The sequence below is a fragment of the Chrysemys picta genome, chromosome 1 (genome assembly GCF_011386835.1).
Source record: "Chrysemys picta bellii isolate R12L10 chromosome 1, ASM1138683v2, whole genome shotgun sequence".
Lineage (NCBI taxonomy): Eukaryota > Metazoa > Chordata > Testudines > Emydidae > Chrysemys > Chrysemys picta.
The window spans coordinates 163,977,308-164,001,862 of NC_088791.1; the positions used below are offsets into that span (position 1 = coordinate 163,977,308).

At 44.2% G+C, this 24,555-nt stretch overlaps 2 protein-coding genes across 4 annotated transcripts in view; one reads left to right on the forward strand and one right to left on the reverse strand.

Moving 5' to 3' along the window:
* The window catches only part of BTLA (B and T lymphocyte associated), a 177,276-nt gene that overhangs the window by 26,748 nt on the left and 125,973 nt on the right, over positions 1–24,555 (reverse strand). The window lies entirely within an intron of this gene.
* Positions 9,363–24,555, forward strand: part of LOC101937388 (OX-2 membrane glycoprotein) — a 51,512-nt gene continuing 36,319 nt past the window's right edge. For all 3 annotated transcript variants that reach the window (XM_065588840.1, XM_065588843.1, XM_024103580.3), the window contains exons 1-3: positions 9,363–9,516; positions 11,148–11,230; positions 23,679–23,760. In XM_065588840.1, coding sequence (XP_065444912.1) covers positions 9,378–9,516; positions 11,148–11,230; positions 23,679–23,760 — 304 coding nt within the window. In that variant the 5' untranslated portion in view covers positions 9,363–9,377. The remainder of the gene's footprint in view (positions 9,517–11,147; positions 11,231–23,678; positions 23,761–24,555) is intronic.

Here is a 24,555-nt window from a genome sequence, read left to right on the forward strand (position 1 = left end):
GTAGAGTGAAGATCTGGTCTGTGCATCCATGCCCTTTCCGAAAACCAGCTTGCTCTTTTATGAGAACGCTATATATGCCTCTTACTATGATCTTACACCATACTTTGCTTGGCACAGATAAAAGTGTGATACCACATCAGTTATTACAATCACTGAGAGTTCCTTTCTTTGGCATCCTGACTATAACCCCATTGGTCCACTCGTCTGGCACTTTTTCCCTTTCCCAGACTGCCGTAAATAGAGGGGCCAGGATAGATGCTGCTATTTAGGATTTCCCTTGAACAATTCTGCATTCAAGTTATCCTTGCCAGGAGCTTTCCCATTTTTAAGGATTTGATGGTTTGAATGATCTCTTCCTTAGTTGGGGTGTCTGTGTTGATATCAAGATCTTCTGCCTCCTGGATGTTTGCTTCCTCTTTAGGTGGCTCCCTGTTCAACAATTTTTGAAATGGTCTGTCCAGCACATTTCTTGTTCTTTTTCGGTTGTTAGTAGGAGTCCTTGTTTGTTCCTGATGACAGTGTTTGTTGATGTCTACCATTTACCACTGAAAAGCTGTGTCATTTTGTAGACGGTTCCTTGTTCACCACAAGCAGCTGCATCCTCTGCTTGTGTTGCCAGATTATCAATATAATGCTGTTTGTCCACTCTCACAAGGCATTTGACCTCCTGGTGTGACTTGCTACACTGCTTGTGGTATTTGTCCTTTAGCTTCTGGGATTTTGTGTCTAAAACTTTTTTCTTCTGGGCTCGTCTGGTTTCTATGGTGTTCCAGGTGTTGGGTGTAATCCACTTCTTCCTTCCTTTTCTGCCTGTAGCCTACACAGGCTTCACTGCTCTGTTTATAAATTGCTGTTACGTTGTCCCACTTCTTGTTGATCTCCTCATCTGCATTCCGCTCCTCTTCATCAAGGTCTGCAAGTGCTTAAAACCTGTTCTTTAACTGCAAAACAAAGGCTTTCTGTATTTCAAGGGACTTTAGCTTGTCAATATCATAACATATATGTCCCTTGTTTGGTGAACTCACACTTCTGTTTTAGCTTGATGGAGGCTGTCATAAGGTGGTAGTCACTTCCACCATCTGCACCCCTTCTCACTTTCACATCTGTCAGTGAGCGTCGCCATTTGCCATTGATCATGATATGGTAAATCTGGTTCTTAGCTCTGCCATTTAGAGAACACCATGTCAGCTTGTGAATTTCATGATGTTCCAGTAGGGTTCCATCAATGACTAGGTCATTCATATTACAGAAATCAACAAGCCTCTCTCTGTTTTCATTCATGGTGCCACACCAATGTTTTCCTATTGCTCTGTCGTTGTTTGTGTTGCCCTTAATGACCTTGGCATTCAGGTCGCCCATGACGATAGTTAGGTTGTGGCATGGTACTCTCTCTCTAACTCTGCCTGTAGTGTAAGGTAGAATTTGTCCTTTACTACTTCATCACTGTCATTTGTCGGAGCATAGCACTGAATCAGGGTGATATTATGATGTTTCCCTTTCAGTCGGGCTCTCATAAGTCTGCTGCTGATGGATTTCCATTCAAGCAGGGAATGCTCCACTCCCTTCTTCAAAAGGATGGCAACATCCTCATGGTGTTGTCCATCATCACGTCCAGAAAACAACAACGTTTCTCCAGAGGCTGTTGTTAATCTTCCTGATCCCATCCATCTATTCTCGCTGACACCCAGGACGTGTAAGCTGTAGCGTCTCATCTCTGCTGTGACCTGAGCTAGCTTTCCTGTTTTGTACATTGTCCGTATGTTCCAAAAAACAAGTTTGGTTTTTGTCTTGGTGTTGAGCACTTTAGTCTTCATGCCAGTGGCTTCCTTTCGGCTTTCACCACTGGCAGTCATACGAGTCATTGACTCCTGATGGCCATCATACACAGTAATGGTCGATTTCTCTGTTGCTGTTTCCGTAAAATATGTTGTTTTTTTATGGGACAGGGTTGTTAGCCCCATGCCTAACCCCCAACCTGGAGAACCAGGGTGCAAGGCATCCCCAGCTATTCTGGGGCCCTACGCAGACCTCCGTGGGGAGGGCAGGGGCTGGCCCCAGGCCTCTGCGCAGGGATGGGGTGGGGCTGGCTTGGGGGGACGGGGGGAAACCGACCCCCAGCACTCACCAGCGGCGTGGCTGGGGCCAGGTTGCTGCACTTCTCAGCGCCGGTGAGTGCAGGCCTGGCCCCGCTACAGTCCTCAGGAGAGGGGGGGGGCGGCTGGGGCTGAGCAGGGGCAGGAAGAGGTGGGGGTGGGGCGGTGAAGGGAGCGGAGCAGGGCGGGGGCTTTGGGGAAGGGGTAGAGTGGTGGTGGGGCTGGGGCTGAGTAGGGGCAGAGCAGGGGTGGGAAAAGGAGGGGTGGGGCAGAGCAGGGGTGGGGGCCATGGGGAAGAGGTGGGGCAGGGGCTGGAGCAATATGCAGCTACGCTGGGCACCCAGAAATTTTTGTGCCTCAAATTTCCTGGTGCCCTATGCAGCTGCGTACTTTGCATATGGGTAGGGATGGGTTCTGCCAGGGTGTCTGCTTTGTCTGGCCCCTCCCCCACAGACCAATCTGGCACGGTTGAACCTACCAGGAGCAAAAAGCCCCCACCGACACAAACTCCAGGGATCATTAGAACACGCAAGCTGTCCCGCCACGACAAGGCACTGACACCAGAGGACAGAGAAATGTAAGTACAATATTTATATTCCCATAGATTTATTTTATAATTATATGGTAACAATGAGAAAGTAAACATTTTTTTTTTTTTGAAATAGTTTGCAGTGACACTTCTGTATTTTTATGTCTGATTTTATAAGCAAGTAGTTTTGAAGTGAGGTGAAACTTGGGGTATGCAAGACAAATCAGACTCCTGAAAGGGGTACAGTTGTCTGGACAGGTTGAGAGCCACTGATCTAGTACAGTCCTCAGCACTGAGGCAGGACTAAGTATTATCTAGACATGTGTGCCAAAGGTGGCACGCGAGCTTATTTTCAGTGGCACTAACACTGCCTGGGTCCTGGCCACCGGTCCTGGGGGCTTCTCTGATGGCCTGGGGTACCGGCCACCGGCCCCCTGCCAGCAGGGGTTCTGTACACCGGCCCCGCTCAGACCGCTACTGGCCCTGGGTCCTGGCCACCGGTCTGAGGACTCTGCTGCCAGCCTGGGGTCCCGGCTGCCGGCCTGGGCCTCTGCAGCTGCCCCCAGCTGTGGCCCACTGGCCCCAGCGTGGGCAGTGAGGGAGCGCAGACAGGGGCAAGAGGGAGTGCTGAGCTTAAAAATTGTTCCAGCACCACTGTACTGGGATATTTTAAGTCCTGATTTGCTGCTTACATCACTATCACACCACGTGGAACAGCACACTGTGTTTGACGTTGAGATCAGAATGTACATGCAAGAACTGGAATCAGAATTTTCTGACAGATTTCAAGATTTCCAGTGATTTGGCCCAATGCTTTCTTTTCTAATTAAACCTGAAAAGTTCAACGAAAGCGACTTGGATTTGTCTGTATTTCTGTGGCTGGGTGTTGAAGATTTTGAAATGCAGCTCATTCAGTTAAAAAGCTCAGAATTATGGGCATCAAAGTTTGGAGATCTGCGGAGTGCACGAGAGAGATCATGGGGCCTCTATTCTGACCTATTGGACATCACTGCCAGTGAAATTTAAGTGTTCGAAGAAAATTGTGTTTGCAATGGTTTCAGCAATTGGATCCACATACCTGTGTGAACAGGTATCTTCACACATTAAATCTGTCCTCTGTCCCTCTCGGAGCCGGTTAACAACTGATCATTCAGAAGCCTGTGTGCAGCTTAAAATATCCAAATATGTGTCAGATATTGCAAAACTCAGCAAGGAAAATCAAAGGAAAGGATCACACTAAACTGATAAGATCTGCATTTTAATTTAATTTTAAATCAAGTTTCTTAAACATATTAAAAACCTTATTTACTTTACATACAACAATAGTTTAGTTATATCGGGGTCGGCAACGTTCGACACGCAGCTCGCCAGGGTAAGCACCCTAGCGGGCCGGGCCAGTTTATTTACCTGCTGACGTGGCAGGTTCGGCCGATCGCGACCCCCACTGGCCGTGGTTCGCCATCCCTGGCCAATAGGGGCGGTGGGAAGCTGCGGCCAGCACATCCCTCGGCCCGCGCCGCTTCCCGACGCCCCCATTGGACCGGGATGGCGAACCGCGGCCAGTGGGGGCGATGGCCGAACCTGCCACGTCAGCAGGTAAATAAACTGGCCCGGCCCGCTAGGGTGCTTACCCTGGCGAGCCGCGTGCCGAACATTGCCGACCCCTGAGTTATATATTATAGACTTCTAGAAAGAGACCTTCTAAAACCATATTACTGGCATGCAAAACCTTAAATTAGAGTGAATAAATGAAGACTCTGCACACCACTTCTGAAAGGTTGCCAACCCCTGATCTAGACCATCCCTGACAGGCGTTTGTCTAACCTCTTCCTAAAAATCTCAAATGACAGAGATTCCACAACCTCAATAGATAATATGTTCCAGTGCTTAACTATCCTTACAGTTAGGAAGTTTTCCTAATGTCCACCCTAAATCTTCCTAGCTCAAATTTAAGCCCATTACTTCTTTTTCTGTCCTTAATGGATAAGGTGAACAATTTATTACCCTCCTCTTTACGACAACCTTTTACGTACTTGAAGACTGTATCATGTCCCCCATCAGTCTTCTCTTCTCCAGACTAAACAAATCAATTTTTCTTTCAATTTTTGCTAGTCATAGCAGTAGCGTAGCTGGGGGGGAGCAGAGCAGCAGCTGCTCCCCCACTGAGCACAAGTGGCACCTTGTCAATTTCTTGATGCCTTTTTAATTTTTACTCATCCAGAGGGAACAGGGGGAGCGATCAAAAAAAAAAAAAGGTGCCACCTGCTGCGGCACTTTTACTCACCCGGCGGCGCTCCGGGTCTTCAGCGGCACTTCGGCGGCGGGTCCTTCAGTGCCGCCGAAGACACTCAGAGTGAGTGGCCGCCGAAGACCCGGAGTGCCACCGGGTGAGTAAAAGTGCCACCAGGTGAGTAAAAGCGTCGCAACGGGTGGTGCCTTTTTTTGATCGCTCCCCCTGTTCCCTCCACCTGGCTACACCACTGAGTCACAAGTCATGTTTTCTAGACCTTTAATCATTTTTTTGTTGCTCTCCTCTGGACTTTCTTCAGTTTGTCCACATCTTTTGTAAAGAGCAATGCCGAGAACAGGACAGTGCTTGAAAAGAAATTAGTGTCTCAAATGCTTTACCTTTGTCAGCCACAGTCAATCGCTCCTTTTAGCTAGCAGCATTTCAGTTATTTGGTTTATAGTTGATTTGCTCTCCTCGCTTTCTGTGGTCCGACAGGAAATCTGTGTAGGCTGCATTCAAAGTATTGATGGGTTTTGAGATGAGAATATAAAATATTAATTTCCCATGGATTTCTGTTGGCTCTGTAGGCCACTATCTTTTCCCCATAAGCCCAGCTGAGTCACTTCAGGATCTGTAAATCTTGATCTCTCTGATCATCTCCCTTTGTTCTCTCTCTGAGACCAAATTCCAATTTAAAGGGGTTAGCTTAATAGCAAAATGTAAATTCAAGAGCTGGCCAGCAGAATTTCCCTCCTGTGAAAAATTTCACCATTTTGAAAAAAATAGTTTGCCCCAAATTGGACAAAAGGTTTAAATATATATATATATATATATATATATATATTCAAGGGAGAACTGGAATGGGCCTTTTCAGGTTGTTCCCAGGGCTTCCCAAGCAGCTTCCTCCCCTGACTTGCTCACAACTTCCCATGATCCCTGGCAAGTGGCTCACCAACCTGTCAGCTCCCAACTTCCTGGGCAACTGCCCTTCCAGACTGCCTGAGTCTTCCCTGTCATATTCACAACAGATCATGTTCTGCACTGATACAGCCCAGAGATCATTTCTCTAATATTCCAGGACCTCAGGGGACATTTCAGATTTTTTGGGAGGGGGGGGGCAACTTTAACTGTGATTCCAGAAGCTACTTAGGCACCTGAAAACTCTAGGTTTTTTGGCATATAACTTAGAAATTAGCTGACAGAAGCACTGTATCTAATTCTTCTATAAAGAATATATATATATATATATATATATATATATACACAAACACCAGTTAAAGCCATATTTTAATTTTATATGTAAATTTTAGAACAACCAGGAGATAATACAGCAGGATATTCCCAATTCCAAGCCTTGAAGGAACATAAGAACAGCCATACTGGTTCAGATCAAAGGTCCATCTAACCCAGTATCCTGTCTTCTGACCGTAGCCAATGCCAAGTGCTTCAGAGAGATTGAACAGAACAGGTAATCATCAAGTGATCCACCTCCCTGTTGTCCACTCCCAGCTTCTGGCAAACAGAGGCTAGTAGGGACACTGTCACACTCAGACCATTGGGTTGTATCCCTGACCATCCTGGCTAATAGCCATTGATGAACCTATCCTCTGTGAACTTATCTAGTTCTTTTTTAATGCTATTATAGTTTTGTTCTTCACAACATCCCCTGGCAATGAGTTCCACTGTGAAGAAGTACTTCCTTTTGTTTGTTTTAGACCTGCTACCTATTAATTTCTTCCCCTAGTTATTGTGTTATGTGAAGAAGTAAATAACATTTCCTTATTCACTTTCTGCATGCCAGCCAATATTTGATAGACTTCGATCAAATCCCCCCTTAGTCACCTCTCCAAGCTGAACAGTCTGTCTTTTTAATCTCTCCTCATATGGAAGCTGTTCCATACCCTTAATCATTCTTGTTGCCCATCTCTGTACCTTTTCCAATTCCAATATTTTTATTTTTTTTAGTTGGGGTGGCCAGATCTACACACAGTATTCAAGATGTGGGCGTACCATGGATTTATATAGCGGCATTATGATTTTCTGTCTTATCGATCCCTTTCCTAATGGTTCCTAACGTTGTGTCAGCTTTTTGACTGCTGCTTCACATTAAGCAGATGTTTTCAGAGAACTATCCACAGTGACTCCAAGATCTCTTTCTTAAGTGGTAACAGTTAATTTAGACCCCATCATTTTGTATGTATAGCTGGGATTATATTTTCCAATATACATTACTTTGCATTTAATTTCCTATATCAGTTTGAGCCTTAATGCAAGAACTAATAACTTTTACTGGTAAATAAAATTCATGCAGAATATTTGCTCACTATCATTGTCCTTCCCAAATCACACCAATCACTTTCAAACACCCACATATAAATTAAAATAAAAAAGTATTACTGTGACCAGGGTCCCAATGGGGAGCCAGCTGTGGTCACTCAATTAGGGTGAACTGCAAAGACTGGGGCAGACAATCCCCATAAAGCTGGTGGATATCCCAATGCTTAGATTTACCAAGGCAGCATAAAACAGCTTCTTTATTACCTTACTGGTTACTCGGAAGTCCAAATAATACTGTTTCCTTAAAGTGATCCAGTCTTAGGCCTCCATCTAGGTACCCACGTCAAATATGATGAAAATTTCTGTAAATCTTATTTCATCACATAAAAGAATAGGTTCTACCAATCCCAAAGGATCGGACACATCACCTCCCAGGTTTATGAATGTTTCAGATCTTACCCAAATACATGCTACAGCCAATTCTTATTTAATAAATTTTAGTTTAGTTTAAAAGCAAAAGAGAGACTATGGTTAGAAGATCATTATACACACAGACATGAGTTCAATTCATTGAGGTTCAGATTCATAACAGAGATGCTGAGCTTTGTAGTTGCAAAAAGTTCCTTTAGAATTCAGTTCATAGGTCACAGTCCAATGTCCAAATCTCATATTCAGGGTGCACCAGCATAACTGGGACCTCAGGCTTGCGACTCAAACTTCCCCTGATGAAGTCTAAGCAGATCTGAGATGACAGAATCAGGACCCAAGGATTTTTTATACAATTTCATGTCATCTTTGACAAGTTGGGATTTCCTCAGGGAACAAAAGGTAATTAGGATGACTTTGAAGGAGGTCCATCACTGGTACTTAGTTATACAAATTAACAGAAGGCCATTTGCTTGTTCCACCACCATTCAGAGTACATTTCAAAGAGAGATGAATACCAAGATGTCCCGTGTTTACAATTCATTTAAACGATTTGGACCTCTGAATGATCAGAATACAGAATAGACAGGGACTGTTGATTACATTGTTGAACCTACTCATACATATGTAAATACACAAAAACACAAACATTATCTCCCCACATGTCTTTTGAGGTTATTTATTTTGCAGGATGTGTAACCCTTTCTAGCCATGCGTCACAATTATGTTTTGGAAAATATAAGCAAGCAAATATAGGCCATCTTAATTTGTATAACCTATTAAAAAGTTACGAAGTCGTAAAGTAGTTGAGTTCCCCCTCAGACGTTCTTCTAAAACATGGACTAACTAACAAATTAGAGAAGGAATTTGTTTTCGCACTAGCTTTAAAAAAAGGAAAGACCAAAAGCTTTTAAAGTAATAATTGGAAAGAAAATATTACAATAAATTGGCCAACATGGGTTTCCTATCATCTCTAAGACACCTGAAGGTGTATTTCCAGTAGATAAAAATGTTATTTTTTTTTCCTATGGCAATGTGTTTTCTTTTCCTATTAAGTTACTCGGTAATTAGAAATGAAGTCTTAAACATTATAATCTATTTATACAGTGCATTTGATATTTCTTCAGCACAAATGAAAACACGCTCCAGTTCAAGGTACTAAAGGTGTAAAGATTCAAAAGATAAAAATTAATTTAAAAATTGAACTTGTATTTACAAATGACTAATCTAAAAGCCTGTTTTAGCCTCTGGAAACTGGAAGGGAGGAAAAGTGTGTTGGGTCACTACAAAAACTAATTTCCCCCTACTATTACTCACACCTTCTTGTCAACTGTTTGAAATGGGCCACCCTGATCACATTGGCCTCATTACGAGTACAAAAGCGATTTCTCCTAGCTTGGTATTCTACTGTTGAGAATATCCCACCTCCACTTTAATTGAATTGTCTTGTTAGCACTGACCCCCCACTTGGTAAGGCAACTCCCATCTTTTCATGTACTGTGTGTATATACCTGCCTACTGTATTTTCCACTCCATGCAGCTGATGAAGTGGGTTTTAGTCCACGAAAGCTTATGCCCAAATACATTTGTTAGTCTCAAATATTAAGGACATTAGTAAAGAGACCTGTTCTAAGATTGTAACAACCTGGTAGAATGAAGAGCACTCCAGGAATTATGTGTTTGTTTTTTAAAAAGGCCCAGGCCAAGGGTACATTGACTAGATCAAGAAAGAAAACATGTTTATTTTCTGATTGAAAAGTTATTTTCCGACAGCAGAGATATGTACAATAACTTCCTCTGATTTCCATCAGGAGCAACTGAAATGTATAAGGGAAGCACTGACTGTTACACTGAAAGTAAAACTGATCAGCTTTGTGAGAGAGACTTAAGGAGATCAGCAGTCCTGAGGTTTCTTCTCTCCACAAAGGCGAGCCAGAAACTGCTCTCATCCTGTCAGCTGGGTAAGGAGGAGTTATTTACTCACATGGAGTGCTTTGAATGCACCTCTGTTCCCCGCAGAGGCGGATTTACAGTAAAACACAGGGTGCCCTGGCATGGGGCCCCTCAACGACGGGGGGCCCAGGGCCAGGCAGCTGCGGGGGCAGAAGCTTGGTCCTGCCGGTTCCTGCTGCAGGCTCTGCCCCCACCGGGATCCAAGCTCCCCACTCCCTCGCCTCATCCCCCGAGTGTTACGTGTTCCTGCCCCTCTTGCTCCCTCCCAGTGCTGCCCCCACGACCGAACAGCTGTTTGCCGGCACTTAACTTGCTCCAGGAGGGAGGGGGAGGAGCAGGGCCCCAGCGCACTCAGGGGAGGAGGTGGAGAAGAGGCGGGGGTGGAGCCTTGAGAAAGAGGGTGGAATCGGGGTAGGACAGAGCAAAGGCAGGGCCCCTGCACTCCCCCTACACATACCTCCCCTGCTGTGAGCCTCTCAGGGCAGGGGGCTGGGGTGGAGCAGGGAGCACCCCCACAATCCCAGTCCACACCCCCTGCCCTGACTCCTGCACCCCCCACACACATAACCAGCCCCCCTACACCCCATGCCCTGACTCCTGCATGCACACACATATCCCCACCCTGAGCACCAAACGGGAGCTCCTGCACACCCCTCCCACATTCCCACCTGCACCCCTCGCACCAAACGGGAGCTGCCCCAGGTAAGTGCTCCACACCCCAACCCTGAGCCCCTCCTGCATCCTAACTCCTGGCCAGACCCTGCACCCCAACCCCCTCCTGCACCCTAACTCCCTCCCAGACTCTGCACCCCCAGCCCTGAGCCCCCTCGCGTACCCTAAACCCCAGCCAGACCCTGCACCCTAACTTCCTCCCAGACCCTGCACCCTCAGCCCTGAGCCCCCTCCTACACCCTAAGTCCTGGCCAGACCCCGCACCCCAACATTTTTTTACATTTTTTTTTATAAAGCGCTCTTATCCAATAGTTAGTTAATGGTACAAACAATATTTGGAAAGATCATTAAGTGGTCCGCCGAGACCCTCAGCGATTTTCAAGTGATCTGTGGAAAAATAAGTTAGACTACAAAAACAATCAAGGTACCTCACTTTATTTTCATTTACTTCCTATTACTTATAGGAGGAGACTGAAGGGAAAAAAAGAAAGAAAAACAGGGGTGGGGGGAGATAAGAGAGAATGTTCTTTTTCTTAGCTGGGTCCCAAGGAGGGGCCCCCAAAATGAAGCTGAGCACAGAACCCCACTAACTCTAAATCCGCCACTGGTTCCCCGGGCTGCTAGCACTGCTTCTGGCTGGGAGGGCTTGCAGGGGGTTTTTTTTAATGGGGCACAGGCTCTCAGCTGCCCAGCTGGTGGGGGCATTGGGACCCTCACTGGACTCACTCTGCAGACAGCAATGCAGACAGCTCTCTCTCTCCTTCTCCCAGCCACAGAGCAGCAGCCCACACAGCTGGAAAACTTACATTTCTCACAGCCTGGAGCCCAGAGGAAGGCGCGGGGGGAGGGGGAAGCGGGGGAGATCTGTTGTTCCAGCTCCGTAGGGACAGTCCTGTCGGCCTTCGGGGTCCTCCTGCGAGACCGTGGAGCAGCAGTTAATTTTCTTGTGTACACTGTCGGCTGGCAGAGACTCACGCTGTGGACCTGGAAGTTTCGTTTCCAAAGCCCTGTTCTTCCCAAGGAGGAGGAAAACCAAGGAGCAGTAAACAGGTATAGATTCTCCTCAAAGAAGGGCTAATCTGAGCCTGGTATTTCCTCAAAGAGCACTAATAATATTATAGTCTGCACATGTCCTTTTGCATCTGTGGCTTGGGTGGAGAGGGGAGGGGAAGCCGGTGACTGATGTGTATGAAAAACATAAGGTTAAAAAGGTGTTTGACAACTGTTTAAAAACAGCCTACGGTGGTCTAAGCATCCTGGATGAAAACCAGTCTAGCTAGCAGGATATAGATATGAAACGGAGCAACTCATACAGGTTTTAGAGGTAGACAATATAAAGTATCTGTGTAACTTTATTTGTATCAGACATTAAATGGAAGCACCTGATTCTTGCAGGGTAAGGTCTGGTGAGTTGTTAGCACCCTTCAGAGTATTCATTTGAGCAACCTATCTGGCACTCTTAGAACAGCTACCTAGATAGTCCTTTAAAACGGCTCTCTTTGCTTTTGATTTGTTGTAAATGTAACACAGCGCACATACAATTTATGAGAACTGCGTGGTAATACTAGTATAGATTTTTTTCTTAATTAACAGAAGGCCAGCTCCTCAGCTGATATATTTTGACATTTACTCTATTGAAGTCAAGGGTGTTACACCCACTTATACCAGCTGTGGGTCTGTCCCATTTTTTTCCTCTGGGGGTTGATTAAAGGTGGTCGATTTGATTGCATCATATTTAGCTCACAAAGAGAAAATACCAGGGGTACTTAGCCTAAGGGAGAAAGCAATAATAAGAACCAAAGGCTGGATACTGAAGCCAGACACATTCAAATAAAGCACAGGTTTTAAACGAGGTTTTTAACCACTGGAACAAGCTACCAAGGGCAGTGGTAGATTCTTTGTCTTCAAATCAAGACCAGATACTTTACTACAAGATAAGTTTGAGCAAAACACAAGTTATTGGGTTCAATACAGGGGTAACTGGCAGAAATTTAATAGCCTGTGATATACAGGCAGTCAGACTAGAACAGGGGTAGGCAACCTATGGCACGTGTGCCGAAGGCAGCACATGAGCTGATTTTCAGTGGCACTCACACTGCCTGGGTTCTGGCCACCGGTCCGGGGGGGCTCTGCATTTTAATTTAATTTTAAATGAAGCTTCTTAAACATTTTAAAAACCTTATTTACTTTACATACAACAATAGTTTAGTTTTATATTATAGACTTCTAGAAAGACACCTTCTAAAAACATTAAAATATATTACTGGCACGCGAAACCTTAAATTAGAGTGAATAAATGAAGACTCGGCACACCACTTCTGAAAGGTTGCTGACCCGTGGACTAGAATGATGTGATGGTCCCTTCTGGCCTTAAACTCTTTAAATCTATAATTGATTATTAAAATAAATAAATATAAAAAAATCCCACAAATAACACAACTGGCTGTGCATTTTTTTTAATAGTGATCTTTCAAAGAACAATAGATTTTATTTTAACTTCAGTTAATGACACACCAATTTGCATGCTTCTGAAAATTGGTGGGATTGAAATCAGTTACAATTGTAATTTGTACATGTTGTGATAATTCCATCTGTCCATCAGAATTTGTTACTAGAAGAGGTAGGGGGATGGGAAGAAGCTGTTGTAAGCCAATATATGTATCCATATCTAGCAAGTTGTCATAACTATAAAGGGAAGGGTAACAGCTGTCCTGTGTTCAGTACTATAAAATCCCTCCTGGCCAGAGACTCCAAAATCCTTTTCCCTGTAAAGGGTTAAGAAGCTCAGGTAACCTGGCTGGCATCTGACCTAAAGGACCAATAAGGGGACAAGATACTTTCAAATCTTGGGGGGGAGGAAAGGCTTTTGTTTGTATTCTTTGTTTTGGTGAGTGCGTTCGCTCTGGGGACTGAGAGGGACCAGACATCAATCCAGGTTCTCCACATCTTTCTAAACAAGTCTCTCCTATTTCAAACTTGTAAGTAAATAGCCAGGCAAGGCGTGTTAGTTTTCCTTTGTTTTCTCAACTTGTAAATGTACCTTTTACTAGAGTGTTTATCTTTGTTTGCTGTACTTTGAACCTAAGACTAGAGGGGAGTCCTCTGAGCTCTTTAAGTTTGATTACACTGTAAGGTTAATTTCCATACTGATTTTACAGAGATGATTTTTACCTTTTTCTTTAATTAAAAACCTTCTTTTTAAGAACCTGATTGATTTTTCCTTGTTTTAAGATCCAAGGGGTTTGGATCTTGATTCACCAGGAGTTGGTGGGAGGAAGGAGGGGAATGGTTAATTTCTCCTTGTTTTAGATCCAAGGGGGTTGGATCTGTATTCACCAGGGAATTGGTGAAGGTTTTTCAAGGCTTCCCAGGGAGGGAATCCATTGGAAATGGTGGCAGCGGGACCAGAGCTAAGCTGGTAGTTAGGCTTAGAAGTTTTCATGCAGGCCCCTACATTTGTACCCTAAAGTTCAAAGTGGGGATACAGCCGTGACACAAGTATATATTTGTATAATGATTTTTTATTTAATGGTGACCTAAATGGGGAAAGGAAAAGCATTTGCTGCTTTTTGATGTAAAGAAGACATGGAGAATGAGAGAGTGGATGCGGGCTAGGGAAAGCTGAGCTTCTGTTTGCTTTATTTTTTAACTTTGGAAGTATCGGGAATAGAAAGTCTGGCTTTGCTGCAAGACTTGTCAGAGGTCTCAGAATCATTTCAGTGGGAGGTAATCAGTCTAGAACAAATAAGTCTTTTCAGAGAAGTGTTTCTCAGTTCTTCAAGTTAAATGGATGTTTTCAAGAAAAAACAACAAACAAGAATTTTAAACGTACTGAATGATTTAATAGAAATGTTTATGATCAGATTTCTTCCTCTCTGTACTTGTGAAATCATAATTATGCCAATTTCTCAGTTGCCATAGTGTCTTCTAGGACACAAGACCAGAAGTTTCTAATATAGAAAGCTATACAGCAGGGAAAAAAGCCACCCAAACTTGTTTTTGAGAAGAATAGGAAATCACCAACATCAATTTTATATATCAAACAAGGTTAAATCCATTTTTTTACACTTTTCATGCCCTCTATTAAACAAGGACCCAAACTATGTAGAGCAGTGGTTTGCAACCTTTTTTCATTTGCAGATCCCAAAAATTTTTTGAATGGAGATGCAGACTCCTTTGGAAATCTTAGACATAGTTTACGGAGCTCCAGGGGTCCACGGACCACCAGGTTGAAAACCACTGTTCTATGGTAAGGACATTCTTTCACAGACCCGTTACAAACAGTCTGTGGACCCCCCAGGGTCCCTGGACCACAGGTTGAAAACCACGGAAGTAGAGAGATCATAAGCTACTAGCAGGAGTCCTAGAGTGGGCCAAAAACAGGACATACCAGGCACTGGAACACAGCGGGGAGCAGCAGTAAGATTTAGAGATTGGAGTACTAGAACCACAGCACTATCCCCCAGCTGCATGGAGCAAGAGCTCTAGGGATGACTTCCTCCCAGGGTAACGTCCAAAAGCACCCCCACTTCCAATCTGTTGGGAGGAACAGGAATTGTGCTTCACTCATCTCAGCTGCCTGCTGACATCAGCAGAACCTTTATTCCTGAGTGAACTGTAGTAACCATCACTAACCCTGTGCATTTCCTCTCTGTATCAAATGGCACATAGTGACTAGTTCCTGTGCAAATACATAAGCAGGAGATAGCGCTAGAAATTTCTTTACCCCACACTACCCCCATTCCTCTTGCAGAGGCGTAGAGACCAGTCACAACCGCAACCCCTACAATCCCATGATTAACACCATTAGTAACATTACCAGCCACAGAAAAGACAGGGCATAACATTAAAACACAATCACTAGTACTTTATTCTGACCACAACTTTATTGGCATGCTTACATGCCTATGTGACATCATATATCTAAGGCTCTTATCTCTGTTGTACAGAAATACTCACACAATATGCAATTCTTCCTCTAGCCATTACCCTCAACACGGTTGGATGTGCACTCTTTCAAATATCCATCAGTTGATTATGGCTGAATTATGGTCGGATTATGATCCACCAGTTGAATGTGGATGGTATTTGCTGTTTGGCAAATTCCTTATTCAGTTGTGTCATTGCTGGTAGATTCTAGTTTTATGGTTTTATTCCATGTGATGGAAAACCTTGGTCTAAGTTCAACCCTGGTATAACTGTTCTTCTCCATAGAGTTACATCAGGGATGAATTTAGCCCATTTGAAGCATAAAGACAGATTGTTCAAATCTGTATCCATCTGACTTAGCTGTGTTTATTTTAAAACTTGTATTTATTTTATATTGTGAGCTACGGCCTATGGCTAAAAGGCTATATTAATTAACCAGTTACTGATAGATTGCTCATTACTGTGTGTGGCTGTGCGCTACCATTTCCTCTAAAGATTTATTTGGGAAATGGAAAGAAGTTCTGTTTTTAAATTGCAGTCGCCTCCCCAAGAACAGAAGTGATAACAGGACACAGGAAATAACTTGCAATTAACTCTCTTTTCCAGTGCTTTCCTTGAATCTTGCTGAAAGCTCATAACTCTGAGTATTTACTTTCTTCACAGAAATTGTTCTCAGAAACAGTCAGTCGGTTTGGCTGATGTTGGTAATCCTTGTTGCACACTAGGAATATTGAAAAAGCAGTTTGGTTACTCTTGATTTCAGTTTAAATAACTAAAAGACACCTAACCAGGGCTCTAGGCACCATAACATACCACTTCATACAATTAAATCTCAGCAGCACTTGTACAGGAAGCCAGCCAGCCTACTAGCCACACACACAAAAACTTCTTTTCTGCCCCTTCATCATTCTAGGAAGTGTACCTTCAGCCCTCTTCATGTCTGGTGAAAGAAATATCTTTTGGAATGCTTGGAAGGTTACCAAATTTCAATCTATTTTGGGCAGCGGAATGAAGCAAGTTCCAGAATCCTAGCACCCTCATAGAGAATGTCCTGCTAGCTGGCACTTCCATTTTTTAGTGAAGGGAATCCAGTTCGAGTGCCGCTGCGGCATAGGAGCTGATTTTTTTTTTATTTTTCTCCACTGCCCTGAGGCCCCATCCCCACTCTGCCCCCTCCCATGAAACCCCACCCTCACTCCGCCTTTTCCCACCCCTCTTCTGCCCTCCACTTGCTGCTCTCTGTGCTCCCCCAAGCCCCTCCAGGCACCAAACAGCTGATTGGCAGCCCCACCAAACAACTGATCTGTGATGCTGGTGCAGTGCTGCTGAACATCTGTGGTTGGTGAGTGCTGAGTACCCACTGTTTTTTTTTCAGTGGGTGCTTCAGCCCCGGAGCACCCATAGTGTTGGCACCTATGCCCTGCGAGAGAACGGATGTGGCAGTATGATTCAGGGTGCAAGAGGTGATCCTTCAGCTAGTCCAGGTCCAGGCCATTTAGGTCTTTGGTGGTCATAACCAACACCTTAAATTCCACCCAGAAACCAACAGGCAGCCAATGCAGATCCCAGAGACCTGGTGACATATGTTCTCAGTGAAATAACTGCCTTAATAAAAAAGCAGCGACATTCTGCACCAGCTTCAGCATCTGAATGGTTTTAAGGTGTAGCCCCACAGAGTGCTTAGCACCAGTCTAATCTTGAGGTAACAAAAGCATGGGTACAGTGGTATGGCCCACATCCATTGGGAAAGGTTGCAACTGTCTAGCCAGATGCAGATGATAAAAATCTGACTGAATTATTACTGTAATATAATCATAACACAGATGTTGGAAGTGTCTAAAATCACCCCCAAGTTGTGAATCCGACTAGCTAGGGCTGGTCAAAAATTTTATATCAACAGTGATTTTCACTGGAAAATTGTGATTTTGACAAAATAAAATTGTTTCACAAAAAGTGGTTGTTTCCTGTGGAAAACTTCCATTTTTTTATGAAATATTGAACACATGAAAACAAAAATGTTCCAATTTAAAGTTGCACCACCATGCTTTATGGGAGTGCTGATTTGGGTGCTTTAGGCTTCTCTCTTTTCTATTGCCAGGGCTATCATGATGCACCTTGATCAACTATGTTGTACCCTCTCCCTTCACCAAGAGGTAGCAAGTGGTGCATCATGGAAAATGTAGTCCAACCACAGAGGCCAGCCCCTAGAAGAGAACAGGAGCATATGTCACCCAAACTACAATTCCTATAAGGAACTGCAATGCTATTTTTTTCAATAGAAATGTTTGTTTCAGCTGAAATACTTCATCTTTTAGTATTTTGCCAAAATGTTGAAATTTTTCCCAAGGGGTGGGCTGGGGGGGAAAGCTATTTTCTCACCAGCTCTTCTGGTAACTACTACTAGTTATTCCTAGCAGCTAACTGGAGTGCTATTACCTCCACCATTTCCTCTGATTCCCCTAACTGACCAGCCTCACTTCAGTATTGTTTGGGTTGAGCTTCAGCCAGCTCACTCTCATATATACCCCAGTCTCATTTAGACACTGGCTGAAGTACCGAGTTGCATCATCTGGGTCTGACGAGGTGGAGTCATAGAGCTGGGTGCTTTCAGTATACTGAAAACACTGTACCCCATGCCTTCTTGCTGACCTCCTTAACACCCCCCTATACATTTCGAACAGGGGGGATGATGGATTGGCACCAGGCGACACCCCATTTCTGACTCTCCGAGAAGAGGAATGATTGCCCACATCTATCCATTGTGAACTCTGAGAGAAAAGAACAAAGACACTGAAGAGCAACCCCTTCCACTCCTGTTGGGGTCACTAGGTGAGTTATCAACCCTTGTGATCAATCAGGCAGCTGATGTATCTAATAATACTAGTGTGGACACCTGATCTTCATCCATTGCTAGGAAGAGATCATCCACCAGCACAGTCTCTGTGCCAAAGCAAGGTCCACATCAGATTGACAAGAGTCAAAGAGATCTAGGGCATCTAGTTACTGAGAGGTTTTTTTTTTCCACAACCTTCTCCACAATCTACCCAAAAAGAGGTGATACGATCCTGATAGATGATTGGCAAGATAGTCAACATCAAATTATGACTTCTTGAGCAAAGGTTGCACTTATGTTTCCTTCAAAGCAATCAACTCCCTGCCCCCTCTCTCTGAGAGGCATTGACAATCTCCACAAGCAACAGATCCAGCGTTTCTCCACTGGTCTTCACCAGCCAGGAAGCACATGGATCTAAAACACAGGTTGTGGGATAAAGCTCTTTCAACATTTCAGTCAGTACCTCAGTGTTACGTTCCCCTGGTGTTATCTGGACCAGTGATCTGCTAGGTCACTCCAATCCTTGACTCTGGGAGCCAGCCTTACCCTGCTCTGCTGTGAGAACCCCCACTCCTGGACTGTTCACGCACAGCCTCTAGCATGTAAGCTGCTTGGATTGTGCAACTGAATGACACTAGCCAATATCTCCGGTGCCAGACACAACCCTAGGAACCTCCATCTTGCAGTGTCCAGTTATGCCCGCTGGACGCTGCAAGCTTATATGAGTTTGTCAATTTAACAAAGAAATTGATATATACCAGGCTTGTTATCCCAAGGGGAGTCTCTGACATGCTTCAAACCAAATGAACTGCTTTGGGTGGAATAAACAAATAAATGTATTAACCTACAAAAGATAGAGTTTAAGTGATTATAAGTCAAAGCACCACAAATCAGATTTGGTCAAATGAAATAAAAGCAAAACAGATTCTAAGCTAATCTTAACACTTTTAGTGCCCTTACAAACTTAGGTGCTTCTCACCACAGACTGGCTGGTTGCCCTTCAGCCAGGCTCTCCCCTTTGATCAGCGCTTAAGTCCGTTGCTGGTGGTGTCTGTACATGGAGGTGGAAGAGAGAGGAAGAGCATCACAAACATCTTTCCCTTTTATCATGTCCTTTCTTCCCTCTTGGCTTTGCCCCCACACTTCCAGGCCAAGTGAGCATTACCTCATCGTAGTCCCTGACTGACCAAGGGAAGGGGGGTGACTCACTCGAGAGTCCAACAGATCCTTTGTTGCTGCCTAGGCCAGTGTCCTTTGTTCCTGTGAGGTGGGGATGGTTTGTCCCATACGTGCCCTGATAAGGTGTGAACTGTGCCCCTCTGTTCCTGGAGAGTTTTGCCTGGGCTTGTTTTAAGCCATGAGGACACATTTTCAGCCTCATAACTATATGCATGAAATTACAACCTATAACATTACTATAACAACAATGCTCAGTGCATCATGAGCCTTCCGAAGACACCCGACATGACAAACTTTGCATTGGATACAACACAATCAGATTATAAGGATAAACATGGGGGTGCAGGGTGTTCCCCTGAGATACAGAGTGTCACACTTAGTGAGCATTACCAGCTGAAGATCTAGCAAACAAGACTAGGACTTTATTCCCTCAAGACCTTGCTTGGTCACCATGGAAACAGAGAGCCCATCTCTAAGTTGACCAATCTTGTCCATATAATAACAAATAGTTTTCTCACAGTAAGAGGAACCCAGCTAGCTACTAAGATGAGACCATTAGAATTTATCAGACATTCTGTCGTCCAAAACAAATGTGCTGTCTGAGATTTTGAAGATGCTATGTTGGAGGAAAATACAAAGGATTTTGTTTTCTTTCTCTTCTGAATGTGGCAGATTATTTGTCAACCGAAGTGATCTGTGAGAAACAAGACAGTGAAGAGCGTGCCTAGGGATGGAGGATAAAAAGTATTATAGGATATGTCAATACTCTAATAAGGGGTCCCAGAGCCCAAACTCCAGCCCAAGCCCAGATCTCTACACTGCAATTTTATAGCCCCACAACCCTAGCCCTGTGAGTCTGAGTCAGGTGACACAAGCCAGCCACAGGTGTTTTATTGCAGTGTAGACATACCCTTAATGTTCTACTAAACCACCCAGGCAGTGGTCTGTCTGTGGAATAAAATTCTCACTCAGAGTGTTCTGGAATATTTCTGGCTACATTAATTTCTGAGGGCAGACCTGCCTGATCCGTCAAAGGCCATGGTCCTCTTGGCACCCAGGAAACCCTAAACTGCCTTAGAAGATTTAAAATCTGCATGCAGATTGAAGTCACTGAGAACAACTGAATCAAATGCCACCATAGTGAGGAATGTTATTACTAAGTGACTTGGCAGTGCATCAAGGCAAGCTGAATTTAACCAGGAACTAGATGTTTTACATCATCTCCTTACAAATGCATCATTGACTATATGCATTACATGATTTATTAAATAGAATGCATGTGTTTGGAGAGTACCCTGATGGGCAGGTATTATTATTATTTATTATTAACAATAATAAGAAATAGTGGCTTATGGGTTTTTTTGTTGTTAAGCCCTAAGGGCTGATTGCATGGCAGCAGGACTCTGGGTTCAAGGAGAGATTTTTTTCAGTGATCAGGTGTCCTGGGAAACAGCTATTTTCTTAGGTACCTTTCCTCTCATTCTCTGTCTGTCTGTCAGTCTTTATCTTTTTCCTACTATCTCACTGGAGGGCACTTCTTATTTTTACTATGTCTCTTGTGTTTCCATGGACAATGCAAGAATTTTGTTTTTCTCCTGAGTAATGCTCCACTTCTTATTGTTCTTGTCACATCTGTTTCCTTCTCTGCTCCTGAAACGCAAACCCTTGCCTTGGGTGAGGTCACTCTCCAGAAAAGTGTTTTTCTTTATCGTTGTCAAGTGTTCCCCACCCCACATTAATTTAATGTCCCTTTGTGAGCCAAGGAGGCTGAGAGGGGGTAGCTGTCACAGTGACAGTAAATGAATTAGAAGCTGTGTGCATAAGATGAAAGGCCCAGGACACAGTAGTATTTTGTTGGGATTCAGAGATGGAATGTTACTAATGAGGACGTTGTAATAAAATGTCTTCTGTTTATGTTGAATGCCTTTTCTTGGGAGCTTGGTGGTGGCATAGCAGGTCCACATAGCAAGAAGAAGGTGAAAAACTTTCACAGTACATATGCCGTCTGGTGAAACTACTACATAAGGCACTGGTAAAGAAGGGAATGATCAGGTGAGGATGGAGCAAGTACTGAAGGGTGCTTTGTCCTGGCAACCTGATAGCCCTGAAGCTGCAGCTTTCTGATTCACTTTGGAATCCCCCCTCCTTCTCCAGACTGGTACGGGATATCAGGGAAGAGGAGGATCAACTGGCTGCTCGGGAAGCTGGCCGCATACCTGCAGCTTCTGTATGCACTCTTACCGCTGTGGCTCCTCATGATGAAATAGCTGACCTAAAGAAGGGCCTGCTGTGTCTAACTGAGCAAGTTAATCAGCTACTCCAGCTGAATACTCTAGTGGAAAACCTGACAGATTCCGTCAGTTACAAAGGAGGGATGCCCTTCTGAGAACCAATGATGCAGTGGCTGATATTACCACCCGTCGTTCAAGAGGCTATGTGGAAACTACTTGTAGAAGTGACTTCTTCTGCTACAAGTGTGGGGAGAATGGCCACAAAACAAGACTGTGAAGCGGAAGAAGATTTACAGAAAGTCGCCCGCAAGCTTATCCAAGCCAGAAAGAATTCGGAAAACTTCAGAGAAGCCCAGTGAAGGAGTGAACTGGGGCATCAAGGAAGGTACGCTCCACTAGGTGTCACCAACAGATTGCTAGTAGCTGAAGGGATTTGCCCCTAGGACTGGTCAGTCCAGCTCCCATTGTCCCTGTTCAAGTAGAAGGCATTTATGCTCATGCCCCTCTGGACACTGGTTCGCCGGTCACCATGCTATATAAAATATTTTGCAACACCCACCTTCGTCACTTGCCTATCCAGCCCTGAGATAATTTGGAAATCTGGTGGTTGAGTAATCAAAAATACCCATATGAGGGATACTTGTCCATTCAAATTGAGTTCCCACAGTCCATTCTGGGAGTTCCCGAGAAGCTGGACACTTTAGTCCTAGTATGCCCAGACCCCTGTGTCAAGAGTAATGTCTCAATCTTGGTTGGAACCAACACCAGTCTGCTCCGGTGATTTTTCAAAGTATGCAAGGAAACCATGGGGGAACAATACATCAATACCTTCCCTATCACCCTAACATACGTGAAGCCTATAAATGCTTCCAAGGAGAATCTCTTTGTTTCTGATGAGGATGCCAATAGGTACGGCAGTGTGTGGTACTCACAGAAAAGAACTGTCCACATACCACCCGGTGGCACCCCTCAAGTGACTAAGATCCCTAAGTTTCCTGTTCAGCCTACAGGTCAGTTGTTGTTATTGGAAACACCAGAGGTAATGTCTCTACCTGGAGGATTTGTGGTCAGGCCTGAGGTGCAAGCAGCTATGGTAGTGTCTACTAGAAGGATCACAGTTACTGTTAGAAATGTATCTGTTCACAAAGTGATCATTCGGCGTGGGACAGTGATTGCCCAGTTGTTCCCAGTTGATGTACTACCTCAGATGCATATTGTAGCAGTCAAGAGCAACACTTATGACTTGACACCCGATTGTTTTGATTTTGGAGATTCCCCTATCCGTGTAACTGACTCTCAACCTTTTCGAGAATGATCCCGTTGCCTGGCCCCAGCTGATGTGGAAGTTGTTCAGAAACACTTACGTGATTTGATGGCAACTGGAATAATTTCTTAGTCACGAAACCCGTATGCCTCTCCAATTGTTGTAGTGAGGAAGAAGAATGGATCTGACAGAATGTGTGTAGCTTATAGAACTCTAAATAAGCTCACTGTACCAGACCAATTTTCAATGCCAAGGATTGAGGATGTCCTTAACTGCTTAGATGGAAGTAAATGGTTTACTGTATTAGATCTTCTCAGTGGATATTATCAAATACCTGTGAATAAGGTGGATAAAGAGGGAACTGCTTTTATGTGTCCACTTGGATGTTACCAATTTGAGAGGATGCCCCCACAGCATTTGTGGGGCTCCAGCTACCTTTCAAAGATTAATGGTGTGAACAGTTGGAGACATGAATCTCCTGGAGGTCCCTGTCTACTTGGATGACCTAATTGTTTTCCATGTATATAGGTGCTGGGTGCACAAACATGATTTACACGAGAAAATGCCTATTTTACATACAGTGCATGTGCAAAGGTTTTTGTGGCGCAATTGGCGGGTAGTATCGAATCAGGGATCTCTGGAGCTTAGTGCATGAGCCTCTACCACATGAGCTGTTAGCTAAGGCTGTAGAGCGGACTTACTAATTGCTCTCTCTTTAAGTGGTCTCAGTGCCACTAGATGGGACAGAACATCACACCCAGAAGGTGTGTGAGTTACACATCCTTAGAGCTTGTTTGAAATTCTAGCTCTAAATGTGGAATTTTGGGGGTGGGCGGGAGGAAAGAGATTTAACTTCAGGTAACTTTCCAGCTCCTACACCACAATCACATTTGGTAGTGTAATGGAGCCTTTAGAATGGACTTTCTCTGCAGTTTGCAAATGTGTTCCTGTCACATCCAAGAGCGGTCTTGTCATGGCTCCATAAATGGGAGCATTATCATTGGAAATATATCTACTGTTAAGCCCATAACTTCATGTATCAAATTTCTCTTGCATCTCCAGATGAAAGAACAGCTCAGTTCTCAGATGACTTACCAAGGTCTGATGTTGAGTGTGGTCTTTATCATGCTCTGCAGGACAGAAGGTAAGGCCAATGGAATTTCCTCTCAGATTTCTACAAGGAGTGTGGGGGCTGGTCTCTGATTCCTGAGGCTCCATCAGTGAAGTGAAGTGACACCTCGCTGGGTCCTCTAAGACAGAGATTCTTAAACTGGGGGACACGGAATGTATTCTGGGAGCTGGCTGCCTTCAGAGCTGGGCTGCCGGAGAGCAGTGGATGCTGGTCGGGCACCCAGCTCTGAAGGCAGCAACGCCAACGCTAGCAGCACAGAAGTAAGCATGCCATGGCATGGTATTACCAACCCAAGATGGAATGGCTCTTCTCCAAAAAAAAACAAACAGGTGCAGCCATCACACCAGTAACAACAGTGTGATGCCAGTAAGCAGTATCTCACTTAAAATTTACATTACTATATACTTAAATGGCTCTGTTTGAATCAATGCCTTAATGTTTTTACTATTTAGTGAGAGTTGCATGTGGATTTTTTTTATCAGTATGTGTACTTGTGTGGCAGGGGTGGGGCATAAACTACTACAGACAGAAGGAAGGGGGACACAAGCAAATAACTTTGTGAACCACTGGTCTCAGAAACCAGTTAATCTAAGTCTCCCTCTTTTTCTGTGTGCATAGATAATTTAATGGATTCTTTCTCCATCTGATTCTGTGGGAATGGCTTTGGGTCTCTCTTGCTATCCAGTCTTCCTCGCTATCCAGTCTTCCTCTAACCTCTTATTAGAAAAAAAAATCTGTTGGGAGAACAGAAACCGTATGTGGATTTAATCAAGTGGAGGTAGGTGTTTAGAGGGGTTGGTAAGGAGG